Source organism: Dipteris shenzhenensis, chromosome 11 (genome assembly GCF_047967505.1).
Source record: "Dipteris shenzhenensis isolate YYH24624 ecotype China chromosome 11, Dip_SZ_1.0, whole genome shotgun sequence".
In the NCBI taxonomy this organism is placed as follows: domain Eukaryota; kingdom Viridiplantae; phylum Streptophyta; class Polypodiopsida; order Gleicheniales; family Dipteridaceae; genus Dipteris; species Dipteris shenzhenensis.
Window position 1 is genome coordinate 6,934,516 of NC_141606.1, and position 17,712 is coordinate 6,952,227.

The following is a 17,712-nucleotide window of genomic DNA, read 5'->3' on the forward strand; positions in this document are numbered from 1 at the left end:
AAAAAATTCTTTCAACACCAATGAACTTGAGGGAATGTGTGATCTAGAGATACTTAAACAACATGACAAAAGGAAAAAATTCGAGAAATCACCAATGTGTGGACATGCTTAGTTTGTAGGGTGTAGAAATTCTTGTATATGGATTTGATATGGGCACTTGCATAGAAAACAATTGGTATTTCAAAGAAAAAGCTCTAGCAACTCTCTTAGTTGAATGAAGCAGTTTCTTCTCCTTTGCAATTTGTCATGTTTTTTAAATTAAAGGAGGGAATGCTTTTTGCAAATGATAATACTAGACATTTTTAGGTTCTGCAATAAAATATAAGTAATATTTATGCATTCTTTTTTCACAATTCTAGTTTTTTAATATTATTGACATGAAGCGTATATTTTGTCCCTACAATTTTTAAAAAATATAAAATTTTTGGGGATTTTTTCCAAAAATGGAGTTAGACTTGTCCTTTGCATGATTTTGCTGTTATTTATTATGACTCAGTGTTTAATTTGTCTCTTATTGTTAACAATACTTGTGCTAATTGGTGATCAAAGAAAACAAGACCTAATTATGTCATATTCGAACCACAATCACATGTGCCTTCCAAATCACAATCGCATATGCCTTCCAAGTTTCTAAGGACTATTTCAATTTCCTTAATATGACATTTGCCAATGCACCAATCTAATTATTATGCATGTATAAAAGATAATGAACATAAAGAAGAGAAATCAACACAATTGGCAATTAATGCATGTATATGATTTTGGATTAGTCGTGCTAGTAGGGATTGCTTCTACGTGGCGCAAACCAAATCAGTTGGAGACCAAATTTCGTCCCCAACAGGGTTTAGGATTTAGGGTCCAGGGTTTAGGGTTTAGGGTTTAGGGTTTAGTCGTGCTAGTAGGGATTGCTTCTACGTGGCGCAAACCAAATCAGTTGGAGACCAAATCTTGCGTGGATGTACGTCTAGGGTAGCCTAAGAGGCGTGTGAAGTTTCGTCCCCAACAGGGTTTAGGATTTAGGGTCCAGGGTTTAGGGTTTAGGGTTTAGGGTTTAGTCGTGCTAGTAGGGATTGCTTCTACGTGGCGCAAACCAAATCAGTTGGAGACCAAATCTTGCGTGGATGTACGTCTAGGGTAGCCTAAGAGGCGTGTGAAGTTTCGTCCCCAACAGGGTTTAGGATTTAGGGTCCAGGGTTTAGGGTTTAGGGTTTAGGGTTTAGTCGTGCTAGTAGGGATTCCTTCTACGTGGCGCAAACCAAATCAGTTGGAGACCAAATCTTGCGCGGATGTGTACGTCTAGGGTAGCCTAAGAGGCTTGTGAAGTTTCGTCCCCAATAGGGTTTAGGATTTAGGGTCCAGGGTTTAGGGTTTAGGGTTTAGGGTTTAGTCGTGCTAGTAGGGATTGCTTCTACGTGGCGCAAACCAAATCAGTTGGAGACCAAATCTTGCATGGATGTACGTCTAGGGTAGCCTAAGAGGCATGTGAAGTTTTGTCCCCAACAGGGTTTAGGATTTAGGGTCCAGGGTTTAGGGTTTAGGGTTTAGGGTTTAGTCGTGCTAGTAGGGATTGCTTCTACGTGGCGCAAACCAAATCAGTTGGAGACCAAATCTTGCGTGGATGTACGTCTAGGGTAGCCTAAGAGGCGTGTGAAGTTTCGTCCCCAACAGGGTTTAGGATTTAGGGTCCAGGGTTTAGGGTTTAGTCGTGCTAGTAGGGATCGCTTCTACGTGGCGCAAACCAAATCAGTTGGAGACCAAATCTTGCGTGGATGTACGTCTAGGGTAGCCTAAGAGGCGTGTGAAGTTTCGTCCCCAACAGGGTTTAGGATTTAGGGTCCAGGGTTTAGGGTTTAGGGTTTAGGGTTTAGTCGTGCTAGTAGGGATTGTAAAAATGTATGCATTTGTCCTTCCACGTGGCGCATACCAAATCAGTTGGATACCAAATCTTGCATGGATGTACGTCTACGGTAGCCTAAGAGTCGTGCAAAGTTTAATCTCCAACAGATAAGTCCACATGCATATTTGGTTAGTACATGCGCCATTTTTCACACGTAGTCGTGCTAGTAGGGATTGTAAAATGTACGCATTATACCTTCCACGTGGCGCATACCAAATAAGTTGGAGACCAAATCTTGCGTGGATGTATGTCTAGGGTGGCCTAAGACTCGTGCGAAGTTTCATTCCCAACAGATAAATCCACATGCGTATTTCATTAGTACATGCGCCATAGCTCATTCTCAGTCGTGCTAGTAGGGATTGTAAAAATGTACACAGCTGTCCTTCCATGTGGCGCATACCAAATCAGGCACCAAATCTTGCATGGATGTACGTCTACGGTAGCCTAAGAGCCGTGCAAAGTTTAATCTCCAATAGATAAGTCCACATGCATATTTGGTTAGTACGTGCGCCATTTTTCACACGTAGTCGTGCTAGTAGGAATTGTAAAAATGTACGCATTATACCTTCCACGTGGTGCATACCAAATAAGTTGGAGACCAAATCTTGCGTGGATGTATGTCTAGGGTGGCCTAAGAGTCGTGCGAAGTTTCATTCCCAACAGATAAATCCACATGCATATTTCGTTAGTACATGCGCCATAGCTCATTCTCAGTCGTGCTAGTAGGGATTGTAAAAATGTACACAGCTGTCCTTCCATGTGGCGCATACCAAATCAGTTGGGCACCAAATCTTGCGTGGATGTACGTCTACGGTAGCCTAAGAGCCGTGCAAAGTTTAATCTCCAACAGATAAGTCCACATGCATATTTGGTTAGTACGTGCGCCATTTCTCACACGTAGTCGTGCTAGTAGGGATTGTAAAAATGTACGCATTATACCTTCCACGTGGCGCATACCAAATAAGTTGGAGACCAAATCTTGCGTGGATGTGTGTCTAGGGTGGCCTAAGAGTCGTGCGAAGTTTCATTCCCAACAGATAAGTCCACACGCGCATTTTGTTAGTACATGCGCCATAGCTCATACGTAGTCACGAGTGCTAGTAGGGACTATAAAAATGTACGCATTGTACCTTCCATGTGGCGCATACCAAATCAATTCAGACCAAATCTCGCGTGGATATACAATGTCTAGGGTGGCCTAAGAGTCGTGCGAAGTTTCATCCCCAACAGGCAAGTCCACACGCGTATTTCGTTAGTACGTGCGCGAATTTTCTTAGTCACGTTTTTAAAATGTCCTAAAGCACAAAACAAATTACAACATTACCACTAATAAACAATTTTTTGTATTACAAACACAACAAATCCCATTGAGAAGACATCGGACATCATGTTAAAAATAGAATCTAATACAATGATGTGTATGAACGTGTATACAGCCATCATAGTGAAATACAAAATATGAGTCCATGAAAATTACAATGGTACTGTCACACAGTGAGCCTATACATATCGAATACAAAAAAGTGTAATCAACTAGTGATACCCAATAAAAATCAATCTGATCAACTGTTGATGATCCCAAAAAATATGATATGTAATGTGCTACTCCTCAGGATCAGCTCTCATGCCAATAGTTGCAAGTATGCTCTCGTGATCCGCCACTGCAAGGCGCCATCGTGGAGTGGACGTCGCCTTGCGAGTGCGAACACGACTCAAAGTAATCTTGATCCCAACAACAAGATGAGAATACATGTATGCCTCCTGATCCGCCATGTACTCCTGGAACTCAATATAGCGACCACGCCTCTGTATCTGCTGAAAATAGTGGCCACCTACGATCATGCTATGAGCATTGAAGTGCATCCCATGCCCATCCACTGTATCCTCATTCAGCACACTCTTCAGCATAGAGCATCGCAACAGGTAATAATCCACACCCTCCTCATTGCCCTCCGAAGCAATAACCGTGAAGATATCACCAATACGCAAAATATCTGTAAGCTGGTCATAATCTCTAGAGGAACTGAATCCCGCATCCTGATCATCATGTATCTCCTCCCAAGGCTGGAAGGGAGAAAGCACTCGCCGTACCCATGGATCGGCCCATGGTATCATGGAGCACCCTCCCCAATCATCATCAATGCATGCAGAGCAAAAACATGCAAACCGTCGAGAAAAGATCGCGGGGTGAGACTCACCTACGCTCCTGATGGAATGGAAATCAAGAGTGCTAGGCACAGAACGACAATCAAAAGGCCTCGACCGATCAAGACTCCCAATGTCCACGCACCAAAAAAACCGGCTCACCACCCTATCGTCACGCGACTGAAACGAGGACGTAGCACTAGTGGATAAGTGCTGGCTGCACCACCGCACCACATCATGTGCATCCTTGAAGCGATTGGCACTGTGACGCAACTGGTATCGACGCAAAGCACGCTTCACGCAAGCACCTGCACCATCGTGCTCTCCCTTACCGTGCCCTGTCTCGAAGTAGCTCCATGTGATCGGAATGCCTATCTCACGGTGCCATCTATAGAACCAATAAAACTGTCTAGCGGATTTGAACTGACCACCGCAACCGTCTGACCAGATCCAGCGCCGCTGCCATGTGACACCATGATCCCTCAAGAAACTATCATGCAAAGTGAAGCAATGCTGCACAAAATGGGCATCATGCGATCGATCATCACTAATGTAGAAGTGATACTCTCGCACAATGATGCGTGAGTCCATGGTGATATCAATGCCATCCACATGAGCCTGTGCATGACGATAGCTAATGTGCACAAATATAGCAACCTGCAATATGGCATTGAAAAAAAATATGACTATTGAAATAATTCAATATAATGAGGCGGGGAAAAAATCAATACTCAATCACACGTCACCTGTTCGGAGAAATAATACTCTGATTGGATCTCATGCTGTGGTGCAAAGGTGTAATTCTCCGCAAAGTCCACCACTGAGACAACCACCCTTGTAGGAAATGTCCTCAAACATGCACGGAACTGACGATCCTCCCACTTCGCAGTGTGCGAGTGGCGTATGTAGCGGTACAGCTTCCCTCGAAAACTGTCAATGAATACAACACGTGGTGTGTCCTTCCCCACAAGATGCAACCTCCTCGACTGTGCACCACCATCTAATGTCAAGGTACAGTACTCATACTGCTGCCAACGAACCATCTGCACATCACAAGTATCTAGTGCAACTCGTGGCACTCTAGCAAAGTCACCACACAAAGTACACGTGCCTTCCACACAATCAAGGGAGTGGAATAAAGCATCACCATCTCGTGTACACAATATGGAATGAATGAAGTCGCAAGGGCTAGTAGGAACCACTCCCCTATGACCATCAAGGGAACGGAATACGTCATACATCAATCCAAAATCCACATGGTAGCGACAACAGCATGTGTCACGCTCCTGAGAGCATCGCACAAACCATGGCCTGCATCGCTCAAATGACCTCTGCCCAATCTTGAACTCCGGGTGCGCCTCTACAAACTGAGTGTACAACTCAGTCTGGGTACACTCCAAAAAACATGCACCATGCTCAATGTACACACCGCGTGACACCCTCTTCCGCAATGCCGTCTTGAACACCGGGGATGCTCAGCAATGCTCCTCCCAAAACTGTTGTATAAAGGACCTAGTGGAATCATCCAACAATCGATCGCTGCGAGGTGCACGACCACTCAAAGCCCAAAGAGCATCAGTCTCACTATCCTCTAGACTCTGCCTCCTAATGATGCCTGCTCGCAATGTGCGCGGTGCAATCTGAAGAAGACGTGAAGCGGTACGCACATGGCCTATCATATGAGGTCTACTAATGGCAGCCACAATAGCACGACGTGCTGCCAAGGCATCACTGGAGTTCCTATGCTTAATAGAAGCATAGGAACACTGCTAAGGACCTCGCTAGATACAACCCTATCTCTACGTGCACCAAGACCAGCAAGCCTCCTACACTCTACCAAGTCAGGGTGATCAATCAGGGACGTGAGAAGAGAAGACTGCGAAGCTGGTGTGAGGTCACAAAAAAAAGACTGCACAATCTTGCTAGTACGACGACGGATAGTGGACTTCGGCAAGTCACGTCGTGAAGCAACACTGCTGTTGCAAGGTGGGGCAAGGGGATCAATGGGAGATGGTAGGGTGGACGGGGAAAGGGAGGCACCAAGCGGAGCGGGGGGAGGGTGGAGGGGGAAGAGGTAGAGGTGGAGGCCAAAATGTAGGTGGCTAGGGGAAGGGCGGAGGCTAGAAGTAGGGGAGCGGATGAGGATGGGGGGACAATGGAGGTGGGGGTGGGGGTGGAGGTGGGAGTGGAGGTGGGATGTAGAGGTAGAGCTGGAGGTGGATTAGTGGTGGCAGCGCGAGCTCGAGCTCTAGAGGCTCTCTTGCGCTCACGAGCCTTCCGCTTGCGCTCCTCGTCAATGAGATTTGGGGGGGGGTTCCTACATCTTTCACGTCTACTAGCTCTACGGCTTTGAGAACCCATTCTCAATGAAAGTAGGATGGAAGGTGTGACAAAGTGATGAGGAGGCAAGAATGGCTAAGAATGGGTGAAATGAACCAAAACGTGGTGTCTTATAGAGAGCCTCAACTCATCCACTAGATTGCTCTTAGATTGCTCTTCATTATTATTGGTGGAGAGGTGCTAAGATTGAAACTAATTGGCTAAGTTTTGGTGCTAAGATTGATACTAATTGGCTAAGTTTCGTAGCTTCAAATACCTCGATCGAGGTCTGCTATCCCCAGAGTCCCGATCATACACCTGGATCAAACCTTATACCTCGATCGAGGTATTCAGTGCATTACGCATGTATGAAGCTCGATCGAGGTATCTCTAGGTGTCCTCGATCAAGACCTTATACCTCGATCGAGGTATTCAGTGTATTACGCATGTATGAACCTCGATCGAGGTATCCCTAGGTGTCCTCGGTCATATACCTCGATCGAGGTATTGTATGCCTCACCCAGGTCATATACCTCGATCGAGGTATTGTATGCCTCGCACATCATCATGTGTATACATCTGGCTGATGTGGCACCATACATGGTCATGATGTGGTAATATGGTCTCTTCCTGCATGGTCATGATGTGGTAATATAGTCTCTTCCATGACATTGAAAGGTGATGTGGCATGATGAGTTGGCATTCATGAGGTGGTAGATTGACATGGCAAATTGAGGTGGAGGGATTGGTGACGTGGCAAGGTTGAGGAGGTATGCCAAGGTGGCATTGTGTGATCACATGGCTGATGATGTGGAATGATGAGGTGGCACATGTGGCAGCACGTGTGGCAAGGTAAGGTGACATGGCATGGAGTGATGTCACATCTCCTTGATGAGATGGCACCACGTGGTCTAACAACGTGGCATGGTTTTGATGACTCAGCCTTCCACATGGGCAGCATGCAGACTCCAAAGGCTTACCACTAGGGTCGGTGATGCTCCTAGCCTACCTCACTAAGCCTAATACCAAGCCTACCTTGTCTTGGTATTAGGCTTGGGTGGCCCTTTTTCCCCCACAAAGGGGAGATTTCACTTATGGAGGCCATAATATACCCTTCCCTTACTCAAATTTAACTTAAATTTTTTCCTCTTATTCGTCACGCAGAGGACTAAAAATATTGACATTTTTGAAATGTTTGGTTATGTTTGAGAATTACTAGATTTATTTTTAATATTCTTTGTTGATCCTCTAAGGAGTAAAAGTAAAAAGAGAGTAAAAATTAAACTTCAATCTTCCTAAATCTAACCGTTGGATTTGGGATTTGATGATTCAACCACACACCCTTATGTGCCTACTAACCTTCCACCGAATTGGATTTGCTTAATTATTCAAAATACTAAAAAAATGTGGTGTGCTACTAAAATGCATGTATTTTATGACTTTATTTATTATAAATAATTATTTATAATTAGATAAATCATTCAAAAAATTACCAATAAATCAAGTTAAGCTCTACATAATGCAAAGAGACCACTTACAAAGTTTCAATAACATTTAATCTAAAATGAGTGAGAAATTTAGAATTTAATATGACACTCTTTGTTCGTGACAAACGTGTGACCACCCTGGAACCATGCCGTGTGACACAAAGAAATTTTTTGTGTGTGCATCGAATTTTCGATCAGACTATACGATTGTGTGCACAATAGCAAGTGTGATGTTGTGTCAGAAGACTTCAAAGACTAGATCCATAGGGAAGTAGGTGAGATTTGCATTTTTGTGTGCTAAAAAGCTTGTTTTTCCATCTCCTAAGGATTGGGGAGTGAACAAAAAGTGGACACCCTTAGCTTGCTACTTCCCAATACATTTTTATTACAACCCGCACTAAAATGGAACGAGCGTGGTGGTTAATGCACAAGGAAATACATTTTTGTTGGGTTAGGATTAATCGCAAGTAGCATTGAAATAGTTTCAAGAACCACATTTTCCTTGGTTTAGGATTAATTGCAACCCGCACTAAATAGAACTAGCGTGGTGGTTGCACAAGGGAATATATTTTCCTTCGTTTAGGATTAACTTTTAACCACTTGTTTTAAATTATTAATTGCACTCGTATTACACTATAACAACATGTTGTTCCAACAACCAGGTTGGTTTTAAACTTGCCTAATGGCACACTAAGAAGAAAGAGGAGCCCTTGATGCAAAATATATGAATAATTATGCAGGGACTCCAATGCTGGTCTCACGTGATCGAACCAATTAATTAAGCTGAATATATTTTATGTTGTTTAATTAGGAGTAGCTACGTTAGCCATCTCCAAGAACTAGCACGGTGGTCGCACTAAGCCAACGTTAGTGCGATGGTCACGAGTCTAGATTGGTGTAGAAAAGATGCACATGTAGATGACAGGTGGCGAGCTACAGGTAGATGACATGTAGTGAGCTACAGGTAGATGACAGGACAGACTGTGGATAGTTTGATGTATAAAGATATAGCATAGAGACTATACGCCGGAGGACAGAACTGCTAGTGTAATGGCATGTGTCAAGCTCTATGGTGTTCATAACAACAATTTTTGCTAGATTGCATCTCATTATTACGCCAGTAAGACAATTATTACCCCGAGAAGAATTTCGACGAGAGCACGAGTCCGTCGAAAATTCAAAATATCACCCACGAGCGTGTCACGTTCGCAAAAATTTTCCTAAAATAGTTTCACGATTGGCTACACCCGATCGTGCATTGACCCTTTGGGGTGTCAAAGCATTGAAAGGTGAGAAGGCAAGGGAGCCATGGTGGAGACAAGACCACACTCGACAACGTCGGAGGCCTCACTCTCCTCATTGCCCAACAATTCAATCATAAAGAACCCATGATAGAAGCTTGGGAGGACTTGTTAGACGTGTGTGATAAATGGATGTGTTTGTGACAGGAGGCTGGCCTGGGAATTGGGCGGACGGAGAAGCTTGTTGTGGAGCTTCACAAGTCCTTGCAAACAGGAGAATATCTAGAATGATGATAAATTATAGGTTTGGGTAAGCAAGCATCACTATTCTAGATTGATTCTATGCTTTAAACTCTCTTAGCTCGCTATGGACAAGTATTTAGGCGATGCAAGAGGAGTGGAAGGCAGCATGGGTAGGAATGGGGGTCTTGTAAGAAGAGTGGAAGGCTCACAAGATCTTGACAGATCAAGAAGATGTGATGAAAGAACAAAGGGAGATCTAAAAAAACTAACGAACTTCAAACGAACAACAACGCGGGTACATACCTCTCGCAATGAAGTTAGGATCCTCGGAACTTACAACGAGCACGTGAACCCCAAGACACTTGGTCATCCAAGTCTAAAAGTAGCATGACACGTGTGTCAATGAGGGCTTGAATTTCCCCTTGTTGCCCACCTAATCACGAAGCGATCATCTGCGAATGAAGAGCAAGTCGAAGATTTGGTGAGAGATGCTGAGCGTTCCACGAATCGTCCGGAGAATGGATCCTTTGTCATTTCTACATCCATGCAAGCGACTGCGCGGTGCTGGAGGTACAGAGATTCAAGCTTTTTCACCACCCACCCCATGCTGGGTCGAGAAGCTGGATCATCCTCCACACAACTCAGTGCAATCTCCACAAGATTGTTCAATGCCTTGATCGGTGGAGACTCTGCCATCAGATCGCCATCTAACAAGAATTCCAACACGGTCGACGAAGAATTAAGCAGCCCGCCTTTCTCCACGAACGTTTTCACTTCACGTACCAATGACTTGCCTCCCTGAATGGGCGCCCTCCCCGTTACCAGCTCCAGCAATACCACCCCGAAGCTATATACGTCGCTTTTCTCAGTGTAGACATTGGTCATGATGTAGTCTGGATCTAAGTATCCCTGTAGAGGCACATAAAATTCAGTAAGAGCTCGGTTATCGTTATAAAACCCAGATCGTTTAGTGGCAAACTTGAGTGAATTGCCTCGTCGGTCATCATATTATTACTACCAGTGTTCCTTTCACTTCCGTGGAATTGTTCTCCTCTGAGTATCCAAGCTGCATAGAGATGCCAAAATCTGCAACTTTAGCGACTAATCTCTCGTCTAGAAGGATGTTGCTTGATTTTATATCTCTGTGAATGATAGGCGGATTAGCTTCACTATGTAGGTACGCAATGCCCCTTGCAGAATCCAGAGCAACTGCGATCCTTCTTTCCCAGTCCATGCTCATCCCGGTTCGACCTGCCAAAACGCAACCGTATAATATTAATCGAGAGGAAGTAACTCTCTCGTTTGCTCAAAGCGATTCAACCGTCTCTCTCTCCCATTTCGAATGATACCTGATAGGCATTGTCGTATCGTCCCGTTTGGCATATATTCATACACAAGCATCTGCTCCGCTTCTTCGAAACAGAAGCCGATTAGACCAACCAGGTTTCTGTGGTGCACCCTGGACAGCAGTTCTATCTCAGCTTTGAACTCCGTCGTACCTTGTAAAGAGTTAGTCCTTGCCCTTTTTACTGCCACTCGTTCCCCGGATAAAAGGTATCCTTTGTATACCTGGACAGGGAATCCAACAACACACATCCTAGACCATTGCAAATTACTCGTTCAAGAATACTGAAGGTTGTCCAACAGAAAGCCGATCTCCTCTACTTATTTAGAAATCTACTGCCTTCATCAAACTGGGGAATCGTTCGATTTTGGACAAAACTATTGATTTCAGCTGGATAGATTTCAAGAAAAATAATAGCGTAGGCAAGACATGCGAAAGAATCGATTTAGGACGGCAAGACCTTTCCATATCTTCCTTCACCGATCTTATTGTTCCGACTAAAATTGTTGGTACATTTTTTGATTTCCTCCAATGAAAACCAGCGTGCACCTTTCAATCGAGGAATCTCTGCGATCCCTCCTTCGCTCTCTGCGATCCAAGATACTGGAAATATGCAACATAGATTTGCCCATCAGGCCTCCACGGTAACAAGGAACGATATTTAATTTTAATCGATATGAGGAAATGACTCACCGAAAGGCCTGTTTTGCTTCTCTGCTTTCTCCGCTCTCCTTTTCTGCTTGACAGAGTATGTGGCGATCACCATCATCGCTACTGCAAAAACTGACACGCCGACTCCGATTCCAATCTTCGCAGCGGTGCTGAGCTTGGAGACAACTTTAATCTCTGCATTAGGAAACGCAACGAGAGTATGGTCCACATTTAAATACAAGTTATGAGGAGGCAAGGTAAATGAATTGCATCTTGAAACTTCACATAAAGTTATTTTAGATATCAAGCTTGAATGATTTATTCGTATATATGAAAAGGTCACAACAGAAACTTGTGTGCACTCCAGTAAATATCCAGAAAGTTATATATATATATATATCCAGAAAGTTTTTTCACAGGTTTCCGATCGTGCACAAAAGAGGAGGCAAAGCACATGAGAACTTGACTTCAATGAATTACCCGGATCGTAAGGGGCGCCATTGAAACCACAAAGCCATGCTCCGACGACGTCAAAATCGATATCCTCATTCTTGAGTACGTAAGATATCTTAGCTGCCTCGTTTGGAAGCCATAAATATATGCTGTTGGGAGGGAAAACCGAAACTGTTACATGGAAATCCGAGACGACTTGCACCACTACTTGGCTTTTACGAAACGTTCGGTTTGATCCGACATATTTGCTGAGCCCATGTGCTGCGTGCTGCTCCATTACAGAGATGTAGTAGTCAGTCAAAACCGGAATCTCGGTCGCAGGAAAGAAACCACTACCCTTAACAGGACGGGCACATTGGCAGTCCCCAAAACCCTTAGGATTGATTGAATAGTCATCAGGGCATGATCGATTTCTGCAATCCAATGTCGTCATAGAAGTTGACGGAGGAGGGGCTGCAACCGACGTGCGGACAGAACGAGTAGTCCTACAGATATTTGGATTGCTAATACAGTATGGATTTCCATTCAATCTGGACACATGAATCAACCAAAACGTATGTCACTATCAGACACAACCCAATGAACCCATTGACGTGTCGTGAGTCTTTGTCGTAGGAGCAACTGCGATCAGCGTTGCAATTGTAGACAACAAATGAGTGACGTAGTAGCCCCAAACGGCTGAGAATGAGGACACTTACAGTAATTCTTGTGTATAGGTGCCCTCATGAAGGTCGGATATTTCATTATCCGTCACGTTGACGAGAAGCAATTTGGAACTGGGAGCGGTCAGGTCTAAGGTTCCATTCAACCTGTTCGATCCAAGTGTCCTGTAATTAAGCAGCAGTGCATGAATCATTTTGCTTCCTCATTCTTTTCGAGCCTCAAATTCATACCACTAGAGCACATACACGTTGCTGATGTTGGGTAGTGCGAAAATTTCAGCAGGAATACCGCCAGTCAAATTCGCAGATTGCAGGGATCTGTGGGAAAAGGGGCCAAAAGTTTAGACGAGAGGAACATGATGTCCGCCATGTTGATTTCGCGCTGTGTATTAAATGTATTAAAATCGGGATATCGCCAATATATACTTAACAGTAGTAAGAGGTTTGTCAATTTTTTGATCCATGTTGGAATCTCCGAAGAGGTAAATTGGTTATATCCAAGCTCCCTGCCACATGAACAAATACGAGACCATGAATTTGCACCCGGTTTTGCATACACATCACAGCATTTCCTTCGAAATTGCAAAGAAACATCTATGTGCTGCTTGTAGGAAACCTCACAGCATTTGCAGTTTCGTATTGTTCGAAAGGTCTGGCAGCGGACCGCTTAGAGCGTTGTTATTTAACTGCCTGCGTCACAGAAGACGAAACTTACTCAATTAAGCACAGGTAGACACTGGAAAGTAGCGAGTTTCTGATCCGGAGAAGAGCACCATGCTTGAGATAACTGCAGGCATCATCAAGACAGAAAGCCTTGGTATGCTGCACATGATCAGATTCAGATTTTGAGATCGTACAATGTGGTGAGAGTTGAAATTTTGCCGATCGTGGATGGGATTGTGCCATAGAGGTTGTTCGAATCCAATCGCCTGTCCATTGAAAGAAAAGCAATGCGATCATGATTAAAGGAAACGCAATCATGCAGCAAACAACTCTCGAGTCTCAACAATAAGAGTACCGAGCATGGAGGAGATTTATGCCATGATACTTACAAAAGCCTAACATGTGCCAGATCGCCAATCGTGGAAGGAATTGTTCCGTTAAATAAATTATTGTTCAGTGTTCTGATCACCCAAAATTCAAACCTTCAGTGGTCTGCACGACTGACAAGTTAATCCGTAAAGCAAGAGTGTTCACGTTGAGAATGACTTACTACAATCATGGCTCTATTTCTCTCTCTCACACCTTCCAAACCCCCCAGGAACCATATATATACGAACTAAATCTTGGCAAATTCCACTTACAAATGTTCTAACTGCATTTGTGAGTTGAAGATAGACGATGGAATGGTCCCTGAGAATAAGTTATTTTGTAGATGGCTTCCGATTTGACAACCATGACACAGGCAAACTCCGATTTAGCCAAATAATATATGCAAGTTACCCATTCAAATTCAATTGTATATGTACAATTGCTAAAGACAGTTCAATTGAAAATTTTCACTCACAGGTGAACTGTGTTTGTTGATATTGAATCTGGCAGACTCCCAAAGAGTTTATTGCTAGAGAGATCAAGCCACATCATATGCTTGAGCAAACCAATGCTTGCAGGGAGAGGTCCCGTGAAAGAGTTCTGAGTCAAGCCTCTGGACAATATGTCACGGAACACTCAAGATATATTAATTATTGTAATGCCCAGCACCTAACGGAAGAAGCATGGAGTGACAATTCGTCCATTGTGGAGGTGTAACGTACAAGAGTCGCATCTGCGTCATGTTCCCTATCCCTGATGGAATTGAGCCGGAGAAATGACAAAACTGCACAAACCTGGAAAACTACATGCTGTGAGCCGGACAAGCTGCGAGTGATTTTGCATCATTAATGATTGAAGCACTGGTGAAGAGTTTACAAAAACCAAAGAAATGCATTCGCTTACAGTCTCCTCAGGTTGGTCAATTTGCCAATCTCATTCGGAAGACTGCCTCGTAGCCTTGGATTAGATGAGAGATCCCTAAGAAGCCAAAGTTGAGAGCACTAAGGTCTTTCAGCCAAAATTCTCAACATATTACAAGCTGTTTTGAAAGTGTTGGTAGACAGGCGGTTTTCGGCTTGTAAGATCCGCTACCAAAAAAGTTGCAAAGAATTAGATAGAATCGTACAAATCTTTCAAGTTGGTCAAGTCTCCAATCGCAGCAGGAAGAACTCCATTAAGGTTCTGATTAATAAGAAGCCTGCCATCCATGAAAGAAGATAGCATTTTGAGCTTGCCTACAAGAAATGGCTTTTGTATTGGACGGAGTTGGACTAATGGGGGTGATGCGTCGAGCGGATCCAAAGTTCGAAACAAGGCAACGGAAGCGGAAAAGGGTTATTAAGAACGGTACAATTCAGTGACTCGCGTGTTTGTACTGCTGTCGCAGAAGACACCAACCCATTTCTTTTCGCAAGGATCTGTGTTGGTATCCCAGGAGGAAGGATTTGCAGACCAAGCTGCGTGCAGAGCTAAGAGTGCATTCACTGCATAAAGAAAGCGGATTTTGAGTTGGATAGAACAGCATAACAATTGCAACAAAACTTGACAGTGGCAGAGATGGTAATAGAACTTGCTAGCTTTGTAGCTTGCTCGTGCTAGACTTTATATTTTGGATGAGAAATAGCTCGAATTTCATGTCGGCCTAACTTCTAGTCCTAAGCGATAGGTTTAAGCTCGTTTTCTTCTTCTTAAGTTGCGGTCCACAGCTGCAACAGTACTGTTTTCTTCGTCCTATGATGAAGTCGAAAGCAGGAGATGGACGATTCCCTACGTCCTATCTAAGAATTAGCGGGCAGCGGAACGCAACAAAAGAGCAGCGATTTGCAGTACCATCTTGTTGGTGGGTCGATGCGGCGGCGGATGGAACGAAGGAGAAAGAGAGGAGAAAAAGCGCAGGAATGGATGTGGAGCTGACGATGAGGCAAATTGTGAGTGGAAGGAGGGTGGAAAGAGGAGTGAACATGTTGAGGGGAGGCGCTATGGAAGGTGGAGCAAGCCTAAAGGAGGAGGGAGGGAGTCGCCCAAGTCATAAGGTTCAAGGGATAGGGAGGGATGAGGAGCAGAGGCAACGAAGTAAGGAAGAGAAGGGAACAAACATGTTTCATTCCAAGCTGGTCTATGTCGCATTGCCGTGACTTACTCTATTATGCATACATAAATTTGGCGTGTCCAGGACGATTCAGTGATGGGATGTTGTACAAAGGCAGTGGCGCGGCTTATATCCCATCGTTCAATTCACGATGTTGTTTCATATGCATGGGGATTTTATCACATCCGCGACCGCAAAAACGTTCCTTCCCTCGAGAAGCCACCATTTATGTCACCATTGACGTCATCTCTGGCTCAAGGTCAAGATAACATTCTTCTCGTCAGCCTACCTTAGCTCAATGCTTGGCCTAGGCTCAGGCTGCATTCAAATTTCAGACGATAATGCTTGGCTACAAGCCTGCTCGGTCCACACCAACTTGCTCACCCTCGCACTCATAAATACAACTATAGTTTCAAGAGATTATCATTGGAGGATTCTGACTTTTGCAATCCCGCGAGAAATTGTGATTTGTTAATATCTACTTGGGCAGGCTGGTTCAAGCTTGGGTCGGGCAATGGTGCTAGACAAACTTTGCAAGCTCCAAACATCTTTTGCAAATCTAGGTGTGACCACTCAACCAATGCCCCCTTTTGAATTCAACCTATAACTCTAGCAATGGGATACTAAGCTAGCATTGCAAAAGGCAACAGTTTCCCATGAAGGCTTGTGTGATTCCAGATTGTGATTTATGAGGGCCTAACAAGGGTTTTACATGCTGTTTCAGGCAATCATCAAGGTTATTGATTATCAAAGATCAATCTTTGCATGCAATCAAAGAACCTTCCAAATCAAACTAATGGTGAAAATGCCATTGAAATTGTCAAAAACAAAAAGTCTAACCATTACAAGTGCAATTATACAAGAGCATTCCACGAGCAAGAAAAGGACAACTAACTAGATTAGCAATCAACAAATGGCAAATCTAACATCTCATGCATGCCAACCATGTTGTTGTGCCTTGTCATTTGCTCACCCTATCAAGTCATCTCGTACACAGTCTGGCAACGTTTCCACAAGTCGCCATGTCGTTTAGCTTGTAGTCTCTGCATGCCTCAAACTCGAGCAGTTGATGCAGAACAAAACAATGTGGATGGTGAATCTAGCCGAAATAGTGACTGACACACAACAAGTTGGCTAGGTAGCACTGCCAATAAAATCTAAAATTGTCGCATATAACCCCCTCCCACTAGACCTTGATGGTCGGAAAAGTACTTCGGTTGGACTTGTTCGGTCAGAAAGCAAGCAAAGAGGCGGCTCGAGGCCTTTTGACCGCTCAACACAACCCTGCAACTTCCCTCTCAAGAAAGTCCTCACAGAGCACTTTACCTCGGAAGATCAATGTTTGTGGTGCTTGGGCTTCAAACAGAGTTGCTGGGCTAGCACTGCGCAACACTAAGAAAAAACAAATTCTAGCAGTTCAACAGTCATCGGGCACTTCAAGCTAGTTTCTAGAAGGGCTAAGAAAGCCCTACTAGCATGCGTGGGGACATTGCCCTCTAAATAGATGCCCTCTATTATTAAACAACGACCTAGTTGAGTAGACACATATGGATGGGGCGGGCCCAAGATTCATGCAAAGCTACATTCAACATGGGTCAAGGGTTGATCACACAACTCCATCAATGGAAAATTGGCAAATTAGATTTTGGCCATGATGAGGGGGGGGGAAGATGATAATCATACCCTCCCTACAAAAAAATCAAGGCCACTTTAAGGGACCCCAACTTAAAGTTATTGGTGGGGCAGAGAGCACATGTACTACTGTACACACTGAGTAGTCAAATTCTAGCTCTTACTCAAGAGGAGGGTCCTGCTACAATGATTTCTACCATCTTATATACAATTGTTCATATTAATTCATTTGGCTCAAAACTAAGGGTCTTTATGACTATCGAAAGGGTGGATTAATAAGTATTTCGGCCCTTGACAAATATATTTTTGACCTCACTTGATAGTGAAAAAGGAAATTTATTTGCAAAGTAGGGTAAAGGAGGAGTAAGTTCCGAGATAATAATAGCTGACATAATGCCTAAAGCATGATGTATAAGGCAATGTCGAGAACCATAATATGATGACTTCTTTAATTGCAATCTATTGTGTGTATTGAAAAAATATTTGTGCACACTAAAAGTGGTACATTAGTGCACA

At 43.8% G+C, this 17,712-nt stretch overlaps 1 protein-coding gene across 1 annotated transcript; it reads right to left on the minus strand.

The window, feature by feature from the left end:
* Positions 1-9,731: 9,731 nt before the first annotated feature.
* On the minus strand, positions 9,732-15,610 carry LOC147896554 (leucine-rich repeat receptor protein kinase HPCA1-like). The gene is made up of 19 exons (XM_087381899.1): positions 15,306-15,610; positions 14,827-14,959; positions 14,602-14,673; positions 14,379-14,453; positions 14,198-14,269; positions 13,951-14,088; positions 13,748-13,822; positions 13,496-13,567; positions 13,301-13,372; positions 13,065-13,133; positions 12,875-12,949; positions 12,690-12,761; positions 12,480-12,608; positions 11,809-12,311; positions 11,371-11,523; positions 11,138-11,280; positions 10,682-10,901; positions 10,351-10,583; positions 9,732-10,241 (listed from the first exon to the last, which is right to left on the minus strand). Exons 1-19 carry the CDS (start codon positions 15,436-15,438, stop codon positions 9,732-9,734), a joined length of 2,949 nt encoding a protein of 982 aa, XP_087238025.1. The 5' UTR covers positions 15,439-15,610.
* Between the last annotated feature and the right edge of the window lie 2,102 nt (positions 15,611-17,712).